A 25495-nucleotide genomic window follows, 5' to 3' on the forward strand; every position below is an offset into this window, starting at 1 on the left:
TGTAATAATAAACTTGAAACATGCAGGCAAGAAACAGGAGGATTCACTTTTTAGGGAATGTGTCTGTCTATACAGTCAGCAAAGTGGGAAGCCAATCAACAGCTTATTTGATATGGAACATGTATCAAACAGAGAGTAAAGTGACCCTGAGGTAGTTACTTTTTGTTGTCCACTCCATAAGTTAGCTTCTCGCATCATTTCACAGTGGTCGCTGTGCAAAAGGCTTGTACAAAGACATCCAGGTTGGGTGAACTGGAAACTCTAAATTGCCTGTAGGTGTGAATATAAGTGCAAAGTAGTTTGTCTGTCGACATGTCTGAGTCCTGTGACAAACTGTCATCTACTACATCTCTTCCAATGCATGCTGGAATACGCTCCATGAAGCAGCTGTGACCCTGAAAAGAAGATACGTTCATAGATGGATGGACGATTTATCCACACTTTTTGTTCATCAATCTTACACACCTTGCAGAGATCAAAGCTTGTACATGTGTTTTGCTGCTAAAATATTGCTGTCGTAAGCATACATTTAAAACTATGCTATGCTCGTCATCACATTTTTTTTTAAACTATAAACTGTAATGTATGGTATACATACAGGAGGACAGCAGTTTTGTATGACAAAGTTATAGAGGAGCTTGTTTCTTGACCGACCCTTACGGATTGATCCTCAGAAGACAAGTATTACTGCTGCTTTTGCACCTATAGTGCACATATGTGGAGGACTTAGCCTGGCCTGGAAGGTATAGAGACGGAAGAAAAAGGGCATGAAACGGAGACGGCGAGTCACACACTCAAACTAGAAAGGGGGAACAGATAAGTAGGTAAAAGAAAAAGAGAGACAGTTACACACACAAACTAATCTGGATGACTGGAAGAATAGATGAAGAATTAGAGAAAGAATCATTCACGCAGGCTTCCCTGCGTCTATGGTCCAGTGTAACCAGACTCCTGGAAGGCTGGACAGTGAGAGCTCTTGATGGGCAGGAATGTAGATCCTGAGAACACAGAGAGCAGATTGATGAGGGACCGAGAACGGGGAGGAATGTATCGACTCCCGGCCAGTGGGAACAGGACGGTAGAAGAGGATCACTGTGACCTGTGCTGACACCTCTGTCATCGCACGCCCCCTGTCTCAGACCAGGGAAACGAGGGGGTGGAGGGGGAAAGAGGAGAGGGATGAGGAGGAAAAGGAGAAGGGGATGGAGGTGAAGGGTGGTGGGTCTCCTACGCCTGACAGCAGGAGGCAGAATGTGTCCAGACTCCAGAGGAAAAACATGTTACCCTGCAGGGAATCTGTACCAGACTGTGAATGAGAAAAGGGGATAGGAGCCTGCGCCAACACACACACACACACACACACACACACACACACAATTTGCCTACAGAGGTCTCGATTCTCAATCAAATTTCTTTAAATTAAAAACACGAACAGACATGTTAAAACTGACCTTCGAAGACTTTTCTCTGGCAACATTTAATCTGTGCGGTGCGAACAAAATGAGAACAATGGACAAGGTGAGACATTCACTATCACATCAGCGAGTCAGCAGCGGTATTCAGTATCTGCCAAATTCCCTATCAGCTCTTATATCAAGTCCATGATCAATTCATTGATCAGTGCCCGGGATGAAGTCAGGTAGGAACAGAGTAACCCTGGAGAAAAGTACACTATAGTCTTTCTGCTTGTTTTCCCTTGACCATGATGAGGCAATCAGGCCTAATAAGGTCTCTCTCTCTCTCTCTCTCTCTCTCTCTCTCTCTCTCTCTCTCTCTCTCTCTCTCTCTTTCTCTCTCTCTCTCTCTCTCTCTCTCTCTCTCTCTCTCCCTCCCACTGTCTGTCTCTGTCCAACATTGCCCGTCATTTACCAATGTCTGGATCATTAGTCTGCCTGGGCCGGCCCTTCTGGACTGATGTCTCTGTGTCAGGACCCGCTGCATTAGACCGTCGCTCAGGTGCCATAATTCACCTCAGCGTGGGCAAGGGGTCAATAGAGAGATGAGGCCTGCTGGCCATTAGCTACTCAAAGAAAGACAGAGAGGTTGTGTCGGGGTCAGTAAAGGTCATCGCTGTTAAGCAGAGTACTGCAGCAGCGAATGAGGGCAGGAAGTGGTGTTGGTATTATAATGAAAGCAATGGAACAAGACATACAAGTGTGAATTGGCTCATTATGAGGCTTGAACTGGTTGTCAGGAAGGATGAGAGGGGGTTGAGTTCAGTTGAATGGCGCTACGAGTTGTGAAAACAGTCGAGTATTGTTACTGAGTTAGGCTACAATATGGCATAGCTTTGTTAGTTGTTATGTAGCACTTCCTGCAATTTCAACTGACTTTATTTGATCATCATCTGCTTCCTTTTTTTTCACGTAGACTTGGGTAAACATTAATCAGAGTAAGAGTTTACAGGCCTGCTCGCAGCTCTGTGGGACTGTTCTCTGGCACTGCGATGCTTTGAGTCAAATAGCCACATGCTGATGTTTAGCAGGTATTCATTCATAAATAATTGACACTAAACAAAAAGTACAGTGAAGGCTAATGAGATCATTTGTACGTATTGAACACATTGTAATTTCGACCTGATGATGGCACCTGGTGAAAAATCAATGACTTACAGTTCATGAATATTCGTAATAGTTGTAGAGACACTTCACTAAACTCATGTTACGCTATATAACAAACTGCAATTCTTATTTACTCTGCTTCATGTATTGTCAATTCTCAAAAACAAGTGACATCATTCATTAGTTGTTGACTGGAAATTGTATATTTCTTCATACAGTAGATATTGCATCTAAAAAGGAAAAGAAAGAAAAGAAGTCCATTGAAGAATCGAGTGACTCAGTTTTGGCTGGCAATTGCTGTGACTCCAATATCTGTTAACAGACTGCTTCCTGGCAGAGTTACATAAGCTCTGGCACCAGCCAGGCACACAGAGAGAGACATTCGTCAGCACTATTCTCTTTCTGGCTGCAGCTACTGCGCTGCATTCGGCGGGGGATCCTCAGATCAGCTGATAGCTCATAGTTCGTGCCATTTATTGTAATCTGGGTCACTTAGAAAATCATAGTCAAGCCCTAGGCTGCCTTGTTATCTATTACTAATTTTGGATATTGAGTCCATGCTCCTCTGTTTCTTACTCTTCAAAGTGGTGGTAATATCAGGGCTGTGTGTGGATGTGTGTTTAGTTTGGCATGCTTTGTTTTTATCAGCCCCAGAGTGTGCATGTGTGTTTGTATTTACAAACCCCACACAGGCAAACCACACTGAGTATCATTCCTGGAACATGACGGCCGCACAAACACCCAGTCTTTTACAGGCACGGCCTCTTCGTTGATAGAGTGCATTATTCTATTGCAAATTGCTTAATGCCGCCATTGAAGGCGAGGTGACAAGGAGAATGCAAGGAATGAATCCTCTACTTGTAATCTGAGGCGGGATGTGTCACGCTCGGGAGTGTTATCACTGACACAGCATGGGATGAATTCCGCCATTTTCTCTCCACAGGGCCATGACAGAGCTCTCCTTTCTCGCAGACCCGGAGGGGGAGGAAGAAGAGAAGAGAGCACAAAGAAGGAGGAAAGGATTGACTAGGAGCTGTTGATAACGTTTCAGAATAGTTCTCTGTTGGAAATGGTTCAGTAGTGAAAGACAGAGGAAGAAAAAAGGGTGAACTGAGGGAGAGGGTTTGAAGGGTTTCCTTTGCTTAATCAGAAGCAGCTGAGTGAAGGCCGACTTCTTTGGAAACAAGTGCTGTTTCACTCTGGGCTGTGTTTCAAATTATTTTTTTTTAAATCTATACGACCAAAGCAAACGCATGGACGGAACGACAGGGTTCAAAGCTGTTGGTCGGCATGAACATAATGTATGTGAATTCTTGCCGACAACAGCATTATGGATTTAGCCTGCAGCAACACGGGCAATCATTTTTACAAGGTTCACTCAAACATTCAGAAAGCTGTCAGGAAAATGAGTCATCAAAAATGTTGCCTTCAATCAAACAACTTGGTGTTCTGATCCTTCACAAGAACCTGACAGACTTTAATAACTCAACTTCACAAAGTAATGGTTAAATAATTACTTATCCTAATTATGATGGCTCAGGAGTGTTATGCATTCTTTTTCGATGGCAATTCTCAGATTAGCATATTTTCATTATCTTGGCCAATTAATAATTTAGAGGGTCTGTAATAGACATGAATTATTAGTCTATGGTACAGTGATGGATTTAAAGGGGCGCTACACTCAATTTGTGTCTCAATCCCTCCCAGGGTGACATGAATAATTAGTGGAAAAGTGGCCCTCTTGTGAGTCTTTTAAATGTGTAACTGAATGTTGCACTACTGAGTAACCGTGACAATATAATCTCTTCCTCTTTTTTCTTTTTATTTAACACATGCCTTTTTTCCTGCACTTGTGTGTTTATTTGAATTCATCAATTTTCACCATTTTAAAAAACAAAGTCTAATGTCTCTTGTTCTTGTTTCTTGGTTCTTTAATTATCCTCTCTCTCATCCCCCGGTGTCACTCTAGATCTCTCTCTCTCTCTTTTTCTCTCTCTCTCTCCCTCATTCTGATCATGTCATTTTCACTCTCCAACTCCCACTTTCTCTGCCATTTTATCCTCGGTCCAGTTCTAAACAGACTATGTCAGGGTAAGATGAAAATAAAATGATTTATGTTGTCCCCCTCCCCACTTGTTCAAAGTAATGAGATTCCATATTTCAACTGGCTTGACAGATGGATTGGAAATTAAAAGCCTTAGATAAGTAATGCCTTTTTGATGTTGGACTGTGAATAACTCACACAGGCTGATTGATTTCAAAACTCTTGTGACAAAGTGCACATGCTGTACGGCGGACAACATGCCCAAACACATATATGTCACGCATTAGTTAATGTGGAGCGTCCGTGTCTTTCGAGAAAGCCTTATTCTCATTCATTGCAGTATACATTACAATAGTATAGGGTCGATTTTTACAGGAGTGATTGTTGCCAAACCCAAAAGGGAGGCAATGCATTATGTGGGAGTAGGCGTTTCACCTTCAAACAGGGCAAAATGAGCTCGAGTTCAACATGCATACAGTTGGATTTCCGAGCTTTTGTTGGATTTTCGAGCTTTTTGTTGCATTTTCATTGCAAGTGCAAAAACTCATCCTCGTCAATATCAGGACAGAAGTTTGCACAATCAACAACTCAATTTTTCCAAAACTTGAACCATCCTCTATAAGTGCCTTCCTTCGCTGTGCATCCCCTGTGTGGTACAAAGTAAAGGAAATCAAGAAAGGATAATGACTTTAACTCACTGACTTTACATTTACCTTAACAGTGATCGTCATGAAAGGACTCAAATCTCTATAATGTTATGCATTTTGTGTGCAGTATTCGTCTGAGCTATGCACATTATATCACTTCTGCATATGACCTTTGCTTGCAGCATTATTCTGCCTCTGTTCTTCACAGAAGCCAGAACTACTGCGCTTTCATTACGTCAGCAACTGTAGTCAATTTGTGAGAACAGACAGCTGTCTATTGCTTTGGAGGAGACGGAGTGAGAATATCGAACCGGCTCATTCCACCAAGATACAACACCGCCAACATAACAGTGATTCATCAAAAAAAGTGCCAGACGAGCAGTCTAGTCTTCACTCCGCTCTCTATTTTTCCATCAAACATTTCAAAAAGTAATGTTCAGGTATCTGAATGAATGGTATTAATGGTAATCCATGCTGTCACCTGCTGCTGAAAGACAGAATTTTAAAACATTGGCCGAGTGATTGATTATGCCAATGTGTTTTCTGGAGGTCATATTGATTGAGGTTGTGAGAGGTAAACTCTATTTTTACTATCTGACCAAACTGTCAATCTACTGACACGACGCCACACCACTATGGCCTATGGAATATATATGCAAAACATATATAAACTGAGAGAGAATGCATGGGAAGTTTGTGAATGAAGTGATATTCAGGAAATTACTATTTATACCCAATTTATTTCTTTAGAGATTACAAGTTGGAGGGCCAACTCACAGTAATTAATGACATTCAGCTACTGGTTACTTTATTTTTTCCAAAATTCAGTATGAAATTGGAAGCAGAGATTCCAGTCAGTGGATATGACTTCCTTGCTCCGTTTTTCGACTGCGCTGGCTTCTATGTGCGGGGGAGATTTGTAAGAACGTGTCACACGTCTTAAGCAGAAGTTTATGCAGAGATGCATACCCAGCATGCACTATTCCGAACATGTTTAGGTATAAAGGTTAAAACCTTTACATTTTCAAACCGAACAACACAGTTTTTTGACTGAAACTCTTTCGTAACACCCGGCATTTTGGGGAAATCTTGCTTAAATCATGCTCAGATCATGCTAGATGTTCATAGTTGTGATCAAAATATGGGATAAAAAAATAATTTTTGAAAATATACAATATGTAAATATTTATTCTAAATAAAATTAGGAAAAAAAATCAAATTTGGGTGCTCTGAGGTGCAAAAAGTAAAAACAATGCGAACCCAAATACATCACTCTCCAAAAAAAAAAGACACGTAAAAATGGATTCACCAAGTCAACAAGACTATAAGTTCTGTGTGTCCCCCCCCCAAAAAAAATGAGTCACTTGCACAAATAATCCATCACGGAAACAAATATGTACAAATGCATAAATAAAGATGTATTCCAGGAGCTGCCTGCCATGCTTAAATCTTCCTTGTGTCTCAGAGAAACAGTGGGCACTCTCATTAGGCACAGGGACGACATCTAGTTATTCATTACTTGCTCCATGCAAAACCATGCTATTAAAACTCTAAAAGCCATTAGAGAAATCCATAATGAACCCCACCAGCAGCAGGTGCACATGGGGGGGAGGGCTGGCTCTCGGAGATGACACAAACAACTCCGCTACATGACAGTTTGGGACTCTGCCGCCCATTAGCGCCACTACCGCCGCAGTCGCCACTACCATTTTGGTGTAGTGCAACATCGGGCGGTTTTAAGTAGCTGTTGGCTGCTTTTCGATGCGAATCTTACTCTAACTCGCTTCATTTGACATGCAGTGCAAGTCAGTGAGGGGCTGGTTGTTGGCTTGGCGCGGAGGTGTTAGTCAAACGTGGTGTGACAGTATTGACTGTGGCCTGTTTACTGAAAGGGGTGCAGAACAGGATCAGCTAAACATACATTATGGTAGATCAATACTGGCTCAAGAAGTGAGCAATGGGCTTGATATTAGTCTGGTTTCACTACCAGCCAGCACTTGGCCACTTAAGGTTTCCCTTCCTGCAGCTTTTTCTCATCTATGCTGCATGAACCAATAACTGCTGTAGGGGGTTCTTCTTCTGTGGTACCACAGATTGATCTGGTGTGAATATGGTCGGAAGCTAAATAAGCAAATATCCAGAGACCAGACAGTGAGAAAAAGAAATATGTAAATGCAAAACCAAGAGCAGGAGGAAGAGAGAGAGAAAGAGAGAGAGAGAGAGAGAGAGAGAGAGAGAGAGAGAGAGAGAGAGAGAGAGAGAGAGAGAGATAGAGAGTGAGAGAGAGAGAGAGAGAGAGAGAGAGAGAGAGAGAGAGAGAGAGAGAGAGAGAGAGAGAAGAGAGAGAGAGAGAGAGAGAGAGAGAGAGAGAGAGAGAGAGAGAGAGAGAGAGAAATGTGCATTTGGTCTCTTGGGTCTTGGCTCCCACCATTATAACCTCAGTCATACTTCATACTTCCTTTCCTTTTATCTTTGACATACTCCATCTGTTTCTCATCATGTGAAACCTCAATATAAATACAGTACCAGGCATGTGTCGTGCACAGGGCACTTTGTGTTTTAGATACAGGCCTAGTACATGTCACCTCTAAAGTGTACATATAATAATGTATTCTTTTAGGTCTCCACCTTAAAATGCATTTTAAATCAAGTAATCCCCAAAGATTACAGTACAAATCAAGAAAAATGAGAAAGCCGGTGGCGTTACGGAATCACATGTGCATTTGGTTCATACAACATATATTGCCGTGAAAACCACATCCAAGCTGAGTGACTGGCAGACAGACACCACAGGTAACTCCCCGGTCTGCAACCCGTCCATGTACGAACAGAATGGTTACATCGACCTCCAGGGAGAGCATGGTTCAAGACTAACTGACCCCTAAATTCTCCATCAAACACAAAACCGAAACAAGTGTGTTCGTGCAGGGGTCACAGTTTACGCTGAGAGCCGCCCTGCCTTTAGCCCAGTCGACCTACAAGGTGTGTGGGTGGATGGAGGCTGATCCTTTGGGAGAGGGCGCTAGAAATGAAGTATGTCCTGGGCGGCAGTAATTGCCCCACCACAGTGTATCTCATCTGTGTCTCATCCCTTCTTCCAGGGTATGCAGCCATGAAGTCAATCAGCAGGACACCGGGTCATTAATCACTCCAGCTCCCTTTGGGGTGACCGGCTTGCTCCTGGGCATGGGGTAGGTTTCTGCCTGCCCATTTCGAGCACAGTCGGCACAATGCAAGTTTTCAATGTATTACATGTATCAGTTTAGCGTACTTTCTTTTTATCTCACGGGTCTTCATATTATACTTTTTGATTAAAATGATTTCGCTAAAGATATGTTCTGTCCGGAACCTCATATCTTCCTTTTTCACATTTTGCCAAAGGTGAAAAAAAATCTGTCCCTCCCTCCCCCCATCCTATATTATCTCGCACACAGTTTTGCATCCTCCTACAAACAAATCTCAAGCTCCAAAGGGCCCTGGCCCCATTAATAATTTCCTCTCTAATCTCCCCCTTCCATCTGATCAGGTCTTTTCTTCACAGCCCCTCTCCATTTCTCACCTGCCCAGAAACTCCATCAACACCTCCTCCTCTCCCTCTGTGCAAGGTTCACCGCTTTCGATGTCCCGTTGTTAGCTTAAAATGAGCTTTAACAACTGTATAATCTGAAATAACATTGCCTTAGCCAATTCTTGGAAGGAGAGGAAGAGAAGATGAAGGAGAAGAAAGAACATGTTCCGAGCTAATGGATGTTCCCTGGATGTGTAATGTAATAATTCTGGTGAAAAGGAGCAGGGGAGTATAGGAGGAGGGGGAAAAAAGAAAGATGAAATGGATGGATAGGTAGGGGAATAGATGAATAGAGGTTAGGGTGAGAGACAGCATGTGAAAGAGTGAGAAAGGAAAGAAGGAGAAAGCAGATGGAGCCAGAAAGAGGTTGGGCTGATTTAATCTATTCACAGGGCCTGTGGTTGCTCCTCTCAGACCACTCTGACAGGCAGAAAGGATTTGGCAGGCTGATCAAAATTATAATCTCATACCCTTCTCACATCACATTGGCAGATGGTATGCATGTGGCCGCTCTCCTAAGTTCTTCCTGCCAATGTTGCTATCGAATAGGTGATAATAGTTGATGATCAGCTGAAGGAAAGTGCTCGACTTGGCTCGACTTTGAGGCCATAGCGCAACTTTATTCCCCTTCTTTCACCCGGGATTCATTACTCGCACAGAATGAAAGGGCTAACTTTAAAATATTCTATATCTGAATTGTTGATGTACCCGGAGTTTAAACGTATCTATGGGAGCTTGCATGCTTGGCTGATACTTCCTCTTGATGTTTAATTCATCATCATTATGCAACTCAGCAATGGACTAGCCTATGCTCGACCTCAGTAATCTTTGAGGATTTCATTATTAAAGATAGACATCTCCAATGCTGAAGAGAAAAAAAGGACCACACTGTAATTCACTCTACCATGACTCATCATTACACTCTAGAGCATCAGCAAGTAGCTGCACCACCTCCTCGCTGTCCTCATCAGGACTAATTCCCATTTCCTTCTTCCCTTTACCTTGCATTAAGTAGCCGGCCCTCCTCCCTCTCCCCATTCAAACCCTTGGTGTTGAATGTCACTAACAGCACTTACTGGTCCTGCAATACAGCAAAGAAGCCTGCAGCTGCCTGGCCGCCAGTCCCTGGTGTGGTCAGAGTAGGAGGCCTATTGTGGCCAAGCCATTGATCGAGAGGAGTAATGGATCTGGCTTAGGCTGATAATGCATGATGTAATTGTCAGAGGAGTTTAATTATATGCTTATTACATGAGGCACTGAGTATTCACGCTCCCTCCCCATTTACTGCACACTCTCCGTGAAGGCCATGAGCAGGAAGAAAAAAAGGTGAGAAAGAACATAATTTGTCATTCAAGAGGAAGATTTAAAGTCTTAAGTGGTGCATGTAAGCCAGTGGACAAATATGTAATTCTGAACCTATAATAAAAATAATATATATAATAACAATTACAATAATAATTAAAAGTGTTTAGTCATTAAAACACAGTATATTTGTGTTTTTGAGATTCCACGTGCACAGGTATCTGCAGTTTACCTATTGACATTGAGAGGACTGTGAGAGACCAGTTAATCTAAAATTTCTATCAGGGCACGCAGCCCTTCCATCCCTCCATTCCCTCATCCCTCCAGGCCATGCTGAACCATAATGGTGGCCTCATCGCATGTCTGAGTGCATACGCTACACTGAGCAATGCTTTTCAATTACCTGCGCTGGAGCCCTATAGATGAAAATACATAGCACATATTTCTGAGGCAAAATGCTTAGGTCAGACGCACTGAGAAATAAAATATACCTTATGTCATTTAATTTGACAGTTGTCCTTTCCCAGCTATTGAATAGAGGTCGTCACATGTACAGCTGTGGTGGCGTGGCTGTGTACAGTGTGTGTGCAGTCAATGCAGATGCGCTAACAAATCCTGGGATTTATGTTTGAAAAAAAAAAAGATGAATGTACAGACAACGTCACAGCTTTATTATCCACCTCAGCAGGGGAAAAAACAACAACATCGCCCTTATTACCTCAAACCACAGGGTTTGTGTTTCTGTATTCTCTCCAAGTAACACATGAAGAGTGTAACCTAATCATTAGCAGCAAAATACCTGACTGTTTACAACTTCCTGCATGACTTGTGAGGCTAGGGAGACACTCAAGAGGCACTAACTAGCACTGCTGGGCAATAATAACATTCAAAAGTGCAAACAGTTGAGACGGATTCATTGTAGGGAGGATAAAGACAGTAATTAACACGCAGAGACAAACAAAAATGAATCAGATATAAAAGATACACTTTTCCACATAGGCTTTTAGTAATTGCGCATCATGCTAGATCAACAGCAATACTTCACAGGCCTTATTTAGAAAAAGGCCTCATTGGCCAACAGCTTGTCCCCCCCCTCCCTCTCCCCAAAATTCACAATGTGTGATGCAGAAATGTGTCAACACTGCACTAAGTCGTGCGCTCGGGCCATATTTACGGGGGTTCAAATCTCAAAATAAATCCCATTCATCATGTTTTCGGGGGAAAGGAAGAAAGACACGGGAGGGAGTAAGGAAGAGGAGGGGAGGAAAATCTCCTGGTGTCCGCCCATGTCAGAGGCTGCATTAATGAGCTTCAAGTAGGGAACAGAGGCTGAGGCCAGGTCGGTAATGGTGTCCGCCTGGAATAGATGGGGTTGTGTTTGTGTATATTGTGTGTGTGTGTGCTCTGGAAAAGGAGGGAGAGAGACGGAGGGGGGAGAGAATGCATGGGGTTGTTTGTAAGGGATGAAACAGGACACCCCTGATCTCTCTCACAGAAATCATAGAAGATCACTGGCTCTGGCTGCAGCCCGCTCCATGCATGTGCCGCCCTGCACAACATCCAGCTGGGCTGGCATTGCTGTTTACGAAGTTGGCGGGTACCCAGCTACGCAGTGCATGTTTCTGATACGGAATCATAGGGACGCCGACAAAATTACAGACTCGCCCGGTTGCACATACAAACTTTGGGAAACGCAGATAGAAAACAGTGCGTAATTTGAACCGGAACATAACATCCAGGCGCCTTGTGAACATTAGTTTGGAGGTTACACGCTAGCCCTATTTGCAGCATTTAGCAATTAGGTGGAAATGCTCGGATCAAATATGGAACAACAAACACTAGCAGTTATCTTTTTATAATCTCATGTATGGAAATGAGTGTTTGATTTTCTCCTCATGCAAATGAGATTTTCAATTAACCAAAAAAATAATAATAATCTGGGGCTTGGCAGAGCGATGTACGCTTGTCTATTGTGTCCTCCCCACAGAAATAAATTATGAATACCTAAATAGCATTTCACATTTTGAGATAATTATGGTGCTGGTAGAGAGAAAGCGAGGGAGAGAAAGAAAGCATCTTTTAACATGCAAATAAAATACACCACTTTGTTTTCTCTTGCGAAGATCAATCATAATTGGGCAGGTACACACAATCACATGGGTAATTTGATGACCCATTTCATTTTTGTATCACGCAGCCCAAATCTCTCTGCTGCTCTCCCATGTGTGCTGCTCTGTGTACTCTGCATTTACTGACTCCAGTAAAAGTAGAAAAAGTGTGATTATCAAAGGCTTTCAATGCTGAAGGCACAGCAACACAGCTGCATTTCATTTTATTTTCCTGTTCACTACTTCAACAAGAGATCCCTAACTTTTTTTGTGTGTATCTCTTCTGTTGAAAAGAATAGAATGCCGATTCACATCTCAGGCTCTCTCACATGGAAGTCTGTCTCCTTTTCAAATGGCAGAGAATTAATTGAACGCAGTTGCACTCTGATCTGCAGTCATTCTGAAGCCCTTATCACAGTGTCTGAGTTCAAAAGATAAGAGGTGACGCTGCAGAGCAGCTCCTTATGCACCGCTAATGGATGTCCTGACAATGGATTGGTGAATGAGGCAGCAGACAAGTCATTAACAATGAAGAGTATACAAACACAGAGAACAGATCTAAAGTGCATTATATAAATACACAGAGAAGACTCTTCGTAAACATGAAGACTCACCAAGCTATTGACACACACACACACACACACACACACAGAAACGCTTCATATTCCATGATTGCCAAGCCAATTAGGCTGCACAAGGGTTGACATAAACATTATAGAGTCTTGTCTTTTTACTCCCGGCGGGCTGGTGGGTTATGAGTTTGGCCCAGCCTTTTGTAAGTTCCCTCCCTCGCCTTCTTCACACTCCCTGTGGGCTTTGCGAACAGCACGGAGTTGCTGTCTCTAATGTAATCTTCTGGACTCTGGGGGAAAAAGGCCAACGCTCTGAAAACGAGAAGCGATGAGTCGAGGTCATTCAAAGTCGTTTGTAGAAGGGGATTTGAACGACTACAACGACTAAAGGATCAGAAAGAGATGAATAGTTGACGCACACTGTACGTCACCTTCGAGCACAGTGTATGACTTTATTGCAAAAAGGGCTTAAGGTGGCGTCTTTGTGGTTTAAAAGCAGAATCAACAGGTTGAAAAGATGACGGAGCGTGTGCTGACCTCACTCACGTTTGTTATGACCGTACAGTAGTACGGCTGTTCAACCACTTCAGTGAGTCAAACACTTAGGGATGTGAGTGTGTGTATACACTGTATGTGCACTGCAAGTGCTGAGATTGATGGGAACACCTTTGAGAGCTGCTGGGTGTGTTTACCAGTGGATTTCCACTGTACCAGGGGCTAATTCTGCAGGCCTTTACACACTCATAAGTATCAATCTCCTCTGACCTGGCCTCGAGCCGCTTCCTCCCAGAGGAAGCAACGCTCCTTCTTCCTCCCTCTCTTCCCATGTCAGTCCCTCTCCTTCCCTCGTCCCTTTCTCTCGCTGCCCCTCTTCACTTCCCCTCCTTCTCTGCTCTCCCATCTCCTCTGACTCACTCTCCTTCACTTTGCCCTCCCTCTTCCTCTCCCTCCATCTCTCTTCCTCTATCTGACCTCATCCCTCCACTAAATCTCTCTCCTGTCAAGTGATGCACCAGGAACTCGGAAGTTGTGAACTTGTGAGGAGTGAGATCAATAAAGCAAGGACAGGCTGAACGATCTACCCAGAGACAATGCGTCTTGTGCCGAGGATGGGCACCGCGGGCCATAAATCCTGCCATCCGGGCCGTCTGCTGGGCAGAGAGCGGCGGCCGTCATCATCATCGTCCTCCTCATCGGGAGGGGGCAAAGAAGTCACTGTAAACAGTTACGTCAGCCGTCCCATCACTGCCAGCGGAGCAGATAAATCCATATTAACAGGAGTGATGAAAGAGACTTTGACGCGCGTTCATAACTGAGTCGCGCCGCGCCAATGAAATATGAGTGGGCTGTGTCATATATGTCATGACAACATACTGTATATGGGTTGTCATATGAGGGAGGTGCATGCGATTGGATGAGCTTACCATAAGCTGTTGATGATAAGTGTGATTGGCGACTGAGCGGCGGCGTAATCTGCAACCTCTGAGAACTTGAATGCATCTTTGACCTTTTATATGACTCTCTGTAATGATCCATGTTATTGTAAATGTATGCTAATCTACTGACTGATGACAGAAATCTAAATCACAATATACAGAAACACACACACACACACACACACACACACACAGTGCATTAAGTGTTTGTAAAAAACAAAATAAAATAAAATGATGTGACACTAACCGAAGCAACTTTTTGGAGCAAGAGTGTGTGTGTGTGTGTGTTTCGGTGCATGTGCGGGTTAAAAGAACCCACACAAAATATTTTATTTATATTCCATACATAAATAGTAGGCTGTTTGGTCCCGTCCCAGCAGTCTTCATATTTCCTGGTGACATTATCAGCTGTCTCCATCGTGTGCAGCGCGGGAAATAAATTGCATTTTTGCCGTCGGTTCTGTGGCTGCAGACGGCAGGAGGAGCATTATAATATAAAACATGAATAAACAAAATCACTCATGAGCAAATGTGCAGGAGCATGGGGAGGTAATCTCCTTTAGGCATGGTCCTTGAAATTAACTCAAAGAATCTGCACATGAAACGTGTTAAGAAGATTAATCAAATATTTCTACCCCACACCCCCACACCCCACCTAACTCCTGCTTCCATTCAAAGTTTTTTTTTTATTCTCCTTTTTTTTATTCAAACATTATGGTAATTACTTATTATTGTGCTTACTTGAGGAAGATTGCCTGGCCACAGGTGAATCGGAGTGAGGCAAAGGATAATGCTATATGTGTGAAATTGTCATATCTGTTTTCTAATGTGGCTTAGGGTAGGCACGAGTGTGCCAAATGTGAGAAAAGTGCACGGCAGAGAAGGCGCTTCAGTGTGCACACAGGCAGCGGGCTTGCTCGATTAAGCCAGAGAGCAAGGGAACTTGGCAAATAATAATTTCAAAGTAAAGTGCTTTGAATCACAAAGTTTTCTTGAGTCAAGCTTTGGATAAATGTCATTGCGCATCCCATTATGCATCTGATAAACATCTTTCCCTGTATCTTGCACCTCCACGCGGTCCTACATCAATTACAGGATACGATGCGTGCTACAGTTAAAGAATACAGGATCAGGTGCCACTCATCTAGAATGGCTGTCAGACATGAGTGCAGGTAAATCACTCATCTGTCCATGTAATCATGCAAATTTGTATTATCCCTCATGTCCCGCGCAGCTCTCGTTACTCATTTATGCATGTTTTCTCCGTACCTCATCGCCCACATCATGTCGGACAGACGCTGTTTAAAACACACCGTGTTTTTCGCTACAGGATCTGGGGAATACCAGTCTGCTGGTTTTAGATCCCAACAACTCGATGGATTGCTCTGAAAGTTGGCGCAGACATTCAGGGTCCCCAGAGGATCAATCCTAATGACTTTGGTGATCTTGTGACTTTTCATCTAGCGCCACCCACAGGTCACAATTTCCATTTCCACAGTTCATGGCATACCATTTGAAAATAATGACAGAATTTGAATCATCCTTCTCAGTATTTCGAGATTACTGCTCTAATAACACAAGTAAGATCATTATTACAACTTTATGGGGATGCTAGCAATGGTAAATACTATATTGCCTGTCTTTTGTATTACTTAACATAAAGGGAAACAATAGTAGCAGATATACATTTTATAATTTTTATATTTTTTGGGGAAACATCCCTGAACCTGGCTAGTATGACTGATTAGTTTTATAATTATCTTAACCTTACTAGTAATAGTATATACTGAAACTGTGCACTGAAAAGTTAATTAAACTATGAAACATTGAAATAAATGAACACTAAAACATTCATTACAACTGGGTAAAGTTCATCTGCGGCTGTAATATAGGTACACCATCAGTTACACAAACTGAGAAATATTCTACACGTAAAAAGATTACAGCTATAAATAAAATTCCATGGAGAAAGTGCAGGCAGTGTGACAAAACCAGCATCCATGGCCTTCAGTTTCATACACAATCTAGGCAGAGTGACAGAAGTTTGAGAGGCAAAGTCACATTCAGACCTTGGAATATGTTATGCTATGGTTTCAGCAGAGAGTATGGATATTGGTATGGATATAGGGGGAGATGGAAGGACGGGCTGAGTTTGTGAGTGTCCCCAGCGACCGGAGCGTGTGCATGGCTGATCAGTCTGTGGCCTGGTCTGGTCCGCGATGACTGATGAGTTGGCAGTGGACCTTGGAGGTTTGGGTGATAGCCTTTCAGTGTGTGATTCACGGGGAGCGCCCTGTGCACTGACATCCCCTCGCGCTGTGATTGAGTTCACAATCCTGAGCCATTCCTCCCAAGTATATATGGCTCCCAAATAAATAAATGGCAGAATCATGAGATCCCAGCTGGTATACAGTAGCTGGAAGAGTCCGGTATACATCCACTACTGCAGATAAGATTATCTGTAATAGTATTTCTTTATCTATTTTAATTTGCTCATACTTCTACATACGTATGCTGTATATGCGGCCGGGCTAGATTGATTTTATCAACAGTGAGGTGGAAGAGCTGTAGATACAGCTAGATGCTTAGTTTAGCTAAACTTTGAGAGTCCAAAGGAAAAATATCAGCAGATCTAAAGCTTAATAATGAACATGTTATAACTCATGTATTTAATCTGTACAAAAAACATCAAAGTAGAAGCGACAAGTTGTGGTTTTCTGGAGTCTATAACCGTTCATATCTTTGCTGTTCCAACTTTGACCGAAGAAAGCTTCCACCAAATAAAAATATAAAAAAGATGTGTCTGAGTGACTGAGGACACGTCGTGCTAAGACCCAATCGAGTAGTGAACGTTTCCAAACTCCTCTGTTTTCGCTGCCCAAACACTTTCCTCATAAACAAAAAAGCATATTTCCCAAAATGTGAAAACCATACTATCCCCTCACACCAATCTGTAGGACTAAATGTCAGAACTTTGATTGGCCCGCACTTATCAAAGACGTCATATTTTCCTCTGACTTGTTCGCTGTTGACCGAAACACGGCTGATGTCAGCATCCCTGTTATCAATCTCATCTTCATCTTCTCCCTCCACCACTTTCTTTTCCGCCCGGTGCCATATTAATAATAGGTGAGCTCTTTGAATCACTCAGGTTCAGGCTGATTGTCTCCGTCTTTCCACACACACAGACCTCTGGCCGAGCATTTGATATCATGTAAAAGGAGGATTTGCACAAATGACTCCATAATCTCCAAGAGCCAGGAACAGGGTGACGTAATTGTTGCTGTTAGTGAGGCAATATGGAGGTGAGTCATTCCTCAGTGAGAACGGGGTCTTAGCCAAAGTCTTTAAGCAGATAAGCCTGTTTGGGCTAATGAATGGGCAGGTTTGAAGATGTCATCTGAGATTTCTCTCCCTCATGTAAATAAAAACAGGGCAAAGTGAAAAAGGGCACACAAGTGTACCTGCATAAAACCATTAGCCTGACAGGAATTAGAGAATATACTGCTTTTCAATTCATATTCATATTTAAACGTGTTATAGATCCACAAGAAACTTTGTTATAAACACAGCAAGCACGTAAAAAAAGACAACTGTCTTTGATGTCGACAATAAAGACTTCCGGCCTGCATGACTATCCAGTTGCTGTTGCACTGACATCAAAGCGCCACTATCAGCACAGCAACATTTGTTTTTCACCAACCCACCCTTATTAAGGGTGAAATTAGCTCTGCTTGAAATGAGTGAGAGCCGCATACTGAAGACCTCCTCATGCCAGAGCTGTCGACCGAGATAGGGATCAGGGGGAAAGCAGGACGCACCGTCTGTCCAGACATCAGATGTTCAATGTGAGGGCTGCTCGTCTTATCAGTCCCCTGAAATGGCCCTCTAATTGGGGACATGATTCTATGAAATGTGTATAAATTGAAGGTAATTGCTTTTGTATGCATGGAAATGCTAATTTTCCTCTATAATGGCTATCAAGAGAAACATACAAACTAGTTCAGTGGGTTCCTGTATCGTGGACAAGAGAACAATAAATAGATGCAGGCCAAGCGCACAGTTCTAATGTAAAGCAAATGCAAATTTGAAATGGAGCTAGTATATCTCATCCTTTCGAGTGCTCCTATGGTAATTACTGACTAAAACATACACGACTGTAGCCTCCCCAATTTGTGTCTTCTCTCCAGAGAATAAAACGTGGACATGAAATGCGGCATCAGAGCACTTTTCTGAAGCAATGCACCCACTTGAGATGCTGACTGCTTGTGATAACTCCTGGGTTCAGCGTCCCATAGGCAGAGCTTTGGAATAATCCATTCTCCATACAGATTTCTCCCACGGAAGCTGCTTTATCCCATTATCACAGGCATTATACAAATGTATACCGCTGTAATCCGCACACTTAGAGCTTGATGCCTTTGGAAACAGCCATGTTGTTGGTGACAAACAGCTTCTGATACAGTACAGCACAAACAGAGTCGCGCTCGTGTTAGTCAATACATGTTAGTTACATGAGGTAGGCCTTGTTCACAACAATGTTGAAATTAAAGTTTGTTTGTTTTGTGTGTGTATGTGTGTACACGTGTTGGTGCAAATGCGTGTTCTGAGCTAACTATTTTTTGAGGGAGATGTTGCGTGGAGAGAACTTGGTCTCGGCCGTATCGGGGGTGTTTAACATATCCAAGGTCTCCAGCAGAGACATACAGAGACACGAGCAGGTCACGGGGGATGCTGATAGCTCTGTGAACTCAGCAGGTGGTCGAGCGCAAGATGTGATAACTAGATGTTCTCGATGACAACAGTGGTGGAGCTGGTCCGTCCCTAATGTACTGTAGCTGCCTAATAACACAGCAGGCAGCAGAGGTCTGGGTGTGATGAGGAAGAACCCCCCCCATCACAAACACACAAAACATACAGACATGCCCCATATACCCTCCAGGCCATGTGACCCATGAAGGACATTTTTCTTTTCTTTATCTATGAAAGTCTTTACATTAAAGAAAGAAAGAAAGAAAACAATATTTGGCTAATAATATGTTTCTCAGTTGGTCTCCATTGAGGGAATCTGTGCAAATCAGATATACTTTAAGGTCTGGCAGTGTCTTGCAGACATTAATGTTAAGGTGCAGCTTGCCAAGTGATGGTTGAAATTTATGCTTCATTGGCGTGCGCATTGCTGGGGGAGACATCATCCACCGGCAGATGTGCACAGCTCACCACTGTCTGCCATCTCTATAATTGACATCTGCATGTAAGAGAATGGCAGCGGCACCAGCCTGTGCCGTGTTTCTGGGAAAAATAGGCAGAGAATAAGCAGAGCACATCCTGAGAGGTTTGCATCAACCGTCTCTCTAATGCCTGTGAGTGCTTTGGCATTAATGGAACATATTATGCTTGAAATTATGGAATCATATACAGCAGCTGTTGATCCAATTCAATGTGCTAAAACAAGGCCCTCCAGGGAAGAATGTCTAGTTTTGGTTTTGTATGGCAGGATTCTGATCTCCTCAGTTGGCGTCCGTGGTGCATTTCATGACTTCGTGCAAAAATCATCCAATACTTTAGAGAGGATAAAGACATGCCTCTGAGGATGGAAGTGCAGAACTAACTACGGTGGAATGATCAATAGAACAATGCAAAGGCCTCTGAACAAGCCACTACATCCCAGTGATTCAATCCATACACGAGCATCCTGTTATTGGTTCAAATCTTGGACTATTGTATTCATTCAGTCGTAACATACTGTCGCAGGGTTGGCGGATTACTTAATATCTCTTTTCCTTTTTGCAAGAAATTGTATTTTCCCAGGATTAAGTCCTCTGTATCCACACATTTACCAAAAGATCCACAGAAATGTGTATTGCTCAATTTCAATAAACATATACAGTACTTGAAAATCAGTTGCAAAAAAAATAAATGTTTTTATATATATTGAACTATTGCATACACACTGGACAAGATGAACTTCTACCTTCAACTGGGATTAAGCACAGCCCCCCGTAACAAATCAGATTTCTATGACAGAGAGAATTCATTGAGCTTTACTTTGGGCTCCCCTCCATTTGGGGTTAATGAGTGTCTTCCACAGACTCCTCATAGCTATTTCATACCTTGGGGATTTGAATAATTCCCATTGATAGTTTCAAAATCTCAAATGAGACAGGATTAATCAAAAGCAGAGAAAGTAAAGCTGATGAGGGTGAAGCGGCACATGAGGATGAGGATGTCCAAATCAGGAGGAAGGTTATAGACAGTGGGCAACATATTCAGATAATTTTAATGGCTGGTGGGAGTCTATCACTAAAACAGTGCAAATAGGTTCACAAAAAAGCAGAATGATATTTAGAGCTCAAAGTGTGCTTCCTCACTTTAATCAAAGGACATTTCTGCATACTGTAGCTGTCATTTTGAATAAAAAGTGAAGATAGCCCATGGTATCACATCTTGCTTTCTTCTCTTTTGGATTAGTAAGATTAAAATATGGGCTATGCATTATGGGGGGACATATTGCCGACGGGCTCTTTTCTCTGTTATTTCTATTTTGAGCGGAAAGCAGAGGAAAAACAAGTTGTTGTAATAGTTACTAGTAACACTCAGTATTCCACTTGTGTAAAAGCAACATCTGTCAAATATAAAGAAAAACAAATATGTTTGTCAATTCATTGATACATATTAAAATAACATTTGGGTGAAACCACAACACGTTGATATTTCATTTTGGTATGGTCCACGTGTTTCAGACCACCAGTCTATCTTCCCCCACATGCTCATTCATCTTAGACAAGTCAATTTCATTATTCACAGCAGGGCCGTCGACAAGCATGTAGAACTTGAGCGCTTGCAGGGTGGTAGCCCTATGTGGTATGGGCATTGGTATTTAAGTTCTCTGGGATAAATCATTTACGTCAATTCAGTTACTGATGAGGCATGAATACATATGGCGAATTCTGTTCAGACGTGATTTATTTTAATTGTCACACTGGGACCTGCTATTACACTGCTGCAGAATGGGTCACTGCATTAGAAAATTAAAGTAGAGGCTTTAATTTGAAATCTATTTGTAAATCCTGGCCTGTGGGATAAAGATGTGCTGAGCGCATATAAATGTCCTCCCAGAGAGGCTTGAACTTCTTCTAAACTAGCGAACAGTCACCTGGGTGCGTCGCTGCCTCTCAGGCGCAGTCGGTCTGCCACTGTGCTCAGTCTAAGGGAACTCAAATTAAACTGCAGCAAAGGCACGCGTCTTACATGAATGAGCATACGTGTGCGGTGTCTGGGGTGCAGTGCGGGGTTTGAGGTCAGCGAGTGTGTGGCATGCCTGAGGCTACTTATGTTCTGGATTTTATGGGCTCCATTTCCATGGATCATTTAGTACTTTCCTTCGTCCACTTTTGGGGATATATCAGTGGAAGACGCGGCAGGCGATTGCAGTTGGCAGCGATGCTTATACAACTTCAGATTTATGTAAAGTTGCCAAACTACTGTGTCGTCATATTATCATCTGAACTGCTTCCTGTCAGTGTGCACTGATAGGTGGACAGTGCAGAGGGAAAATGTATTTCTAACCTTTCGACCGCTCCCAAAAGGCGTGCTCCCTCAAGTTATGTCATACTGGCAGACAGGCCAGGACCCCCAAAACTCTGTCTGACAGGTCAGAGCAAAGAGAAGCTTAAAAAATTGCTCTTTCAAGTGGCCTTTTGTCTTTTGTTGTCATCAGCGTCGTCCCCTCTATGATGTTTCATACAGTCCGGGAGCACATTGTTCCAGACTGACTGTACTTGCTCTGAGGGAGAAACAGAGGTCATGATTCTGCTCAGGCAGTCTGGAAATTGTGACATTTCTTCATCACGGCAAACTTTTCCCTCCATTGTCTCGCAACTTTTGGCAGCATCACGGCAGGAGCTTACACTGAAAGATTTGATCCTGAATGCTTACCAGAGATGGAGTGATATACTGAGAACCAACACAGTCCTTCGGTGTTCGTAAGAAGAGGTGTGTATCACTATCGAACAATCACTGTTAAAGTTTCTGCTAGAACCAAATGAAAAAGCTCTTTGGTTTTTCTAACCCTTCAAATGTTAATTGAGAGGGTTATGAAAAAAAAAGAAAATGTTTTTCACAAGCAATGGCAATGATTTTAATATTCATGATTTCTGCCATATCTGTGCATAGCAACTGCTGTAGCATAATTTCTCAACCTCATCTGCTCACACACCTATAGTTCCTAAGGAACTTTTTTAACATGCATAAAAACAATAACCAACCTTATTCAAAAGCATGTTTTATGTGCATCCTGAAAGATTGATCATTACCATCACAGTACCTGCACAGATTAAAAAAGGAATTTTCTTTATTCTATGAGGACCTTGCATACAATTTTTTTAATATACCTATCGCTTTTTTCTCTTCTAAAGCAGAAATCACTTGCTTCCAAATGGACTTTTTTTTGATAATGATCAATCATGAGCAGAGTGAACGGTGGGTCTGAAATAATGAGATCCTATTTCCCTTTCATTCTACCTTTGCCTTTCAATAGTAAAGTCAAGTTTAAGTAGAGGGAAAGGATGATAGATTAGTTGAGAGCATTTCTGACAAGAGGGGGGGGGGAGAAGGAGATAAAGAGAAAAAGAAACGAACGAACAGCAGCTGTTCTATCAAGCTTGGATAAAAGTGCTGCGTAATGTGCCCCCCTTTTGAAATGCTGTGGTACCTCTAGACCCCCCATCGACATCTCGGCAAGCAGAGGAAGAACTACAAATGAGATCATGACAATTGGAAAAATTCCCTGGAATGTCATTCAAATCTAAAAATAAAAAACGAGGCAAATCAATTATCCAGTGTGTGGCCTACAAAACAGACTGTATGAAGCTTATAGAGCTCAAGAAAACAGTGTAAGCATGTCAGGGCTTCAGAGGAATCGCAGGAATGATGGGCATGTGAGTGTACATGAATCTGTGACATTTTATCTTGTGTGCTCGGTCCCCTCATGAACTCAAATCAGTGAACAGAATGTCATGATTTATATATACAAACATGTCGCCTGTTGATGCTTGTGTTTCTTGATGTCAAACATTGTATCTTCCAATTAAATCTCTTCAATGTCTGGTGGCATTAGTGGGGAAAGAGATTGCTCGTGGAGAGGACCAATCTAAATAACGCAAGTCTCATTTTACGTAGTTCATAGTTTGAGATTCACCAGGAAGAACTTTGAGGTTTCCGTAGTTGAACTGTGTTTTTCCTTTAAAGCCTTACAGAGTCTTCTTTATTCACTATTTATTTTTTTTATAAGTGAGCTGAACAAGTTCAAAGTAGCCTCTTTGCTCGTTTACTGGCTGTAAACAAGTTAAAGGAAAAGTCCAACATGATGAGAAAAGGTGTACCTCTCATGTGAGTCTATAGCCAGCAGACGGCTAGCTTAGCATAAGACAAAGACTGAAAACAAGGGAAACAACCTGGCTCTGTCTAAAGGGAACACAATCTGCCTACCAGCACCCCTCACGCTCATTAATTAACATATTAAATCTGAAGACTTAGAGGTGGATTTTATCACCATTGCACATAGCGAGGCTGGCTGTTTCCACATTTGCACTAGTTGTGCCTTGTTTTGTCAACGTCTATTCCCCAAAAAGAGTAAGAGTGGTATCCATCTTCTCATCTAACTCCCCCAGAGAGTGAATAAGTGTATTTCCCAAAATGTAATGCTTTAAGAGTGAAGATAAAGAGCTTTGTTCACTGTCTTATGAGAACAATGTGAATACTACACTGTACATGTCTGCGTAATGTGTAGTCTTTTACTCTATTGATAAGTCTGAGTATTGTTCTCATTGTCACATCTTACATTTTTTTTTATTTTTAGCAATTGGCTACAATAAAGAAAACAAAACATTCTTCAAAATTGATGCGCTGATTCGCGTTGATAATTGTGACATCTGCTTTGACAGCTTCACCCATTAGCACAACTCAAGTTGATGGCATTGAATATGTTTCAAAAAGCACTGTATACTATCAAATACAAGCTGGTTGTGTGTTAGTCTTTGTCTCCAGTGTAACAGTCAAATGGCATGGTGTGTTTTCTCTGAGAGTAAAAATCACAGGTTGCTGAATTTTTTATTCTAGGATATGACAGCATGGGGAATTTATAGGCTTTCATTTTGTTTTGAGCGTTGTCTCAAAAATGGGGGGAAAAAAAACATCATCCTTCTTATGAAACAAGCATTGAGAATTTCTACCTTGGCTTCATACTTCTTATTGGAATGAAAAACATGACTCCAACGCCTACTTCTTGGGCTGAAAATAAGGTTTGCATGATGTGAATGGGTTTTGGTTCTCTGTGGTACAGTCGCTTCCACTTCTCCACATTTCAAATCTTCTGATTGGTTTTCATACAGGGCGTGATACAGATTTGATATCTTGGTTGTGGATGTCCCAATATGGAAGCCATGTTGCCTGCATGATAATCAGTAATCCACTTTGCTCTGGCTCTGGCCTGGCCGCTGACCCCTGCTGACCTCTTTGAAATTGATTTTGCGCTTGAACTTAAAGCAGCCGCAAATTAAGCCAAGATTCAGCGGAAAGTGGGAGACAGGGAAAAAAACTGAGGGGCAGAGAGAGAGAGACAGAGAAAGAGAGAGCAGCAGAAAACATAAGAAACAGGGGAGAAGAGAACATTTTGGGTCTCTTGAAATAGCCATGGGAAAGAAGATGATTACAATGAGTTACTTTGATAAAACATCTGTAGGAAAGGAAGCAACATGACGAGGGCCTTGTGAAAAGCATAATAGCCTAATTTCCTGCCCAGCCCGGCAGAAATATCTGTCCGACACTGACAGCTGACGAAAATGTGATTTTCTCCCAAAAGGAGAGAAAGTTAAGACCGATCTCTCCCCATGTCCCGCAGGCAATACTCTGTGTGTGTCTTTAATAGAAAAGACAGATATTCTGGCCAAGGCTGCTTCCTCCTCAGGGCTAATGACAAATTTAGTGATAATCGTCATGTTTTAATTGATGTTTCCGCACCACTGACTCAAACCACCGATGGATTGCATCAGGGGGATGAGAGATATGAATAGTTTTGTATCTTCATGGCCCACAGTTGCCTCTGTTGCACTGGCTTGTATCTGATCGGTCCAACGCTCAAGGCTTTAATGCAGAGCGCAAGCCGCCCGCCTTTGGGACGGTGCAACCTGCTCACAGTCACTGCATGAGGTAGATGGTACATGCTGTCGCATCGCCACGCTGCCGCTGTTGGACTGGG

At 42.5% G+C, this 25495-nt stretch overlaps 1 protein-coding gene across 1 annotated transcript in view; it reads right to left on the reverse strand.

The window, feature by feature from the left end:
- Positions 1 to 927: 927 nt before the first annotated feature.
- LOC137787806 (doublecortin domain-containing protein 2) overlaps positions 928 to 25495 on the reverse strand; it is a 131045-nt gene continuing 106477 nt past the window's right edge. Inside the window, 1 exon segment of the mRNA XM_068580545.1 lies at positions 928 to 998. Within this exon segment, the coding sequence (XP_068436646.1) occupies positions 928 to 998 (71 nt within the window).

Source organism: Clinocottus analis, unplaced genomic scaffold, assembly GCF_023055335.1.
Source record: "Clinocottus analis isolate CAN_PGR_092001 unplaced genomic scaffold, fCliAna1.0.p SCAF_17, whole genome shotgun sequence".
In the NCBI taxonomy this organism is placed as follows: Eukaryota; Metazoa; Chordata; class Actinopteri; order Perciformes; family Cottidae; genus Clinocottus; species Clinocottus analis.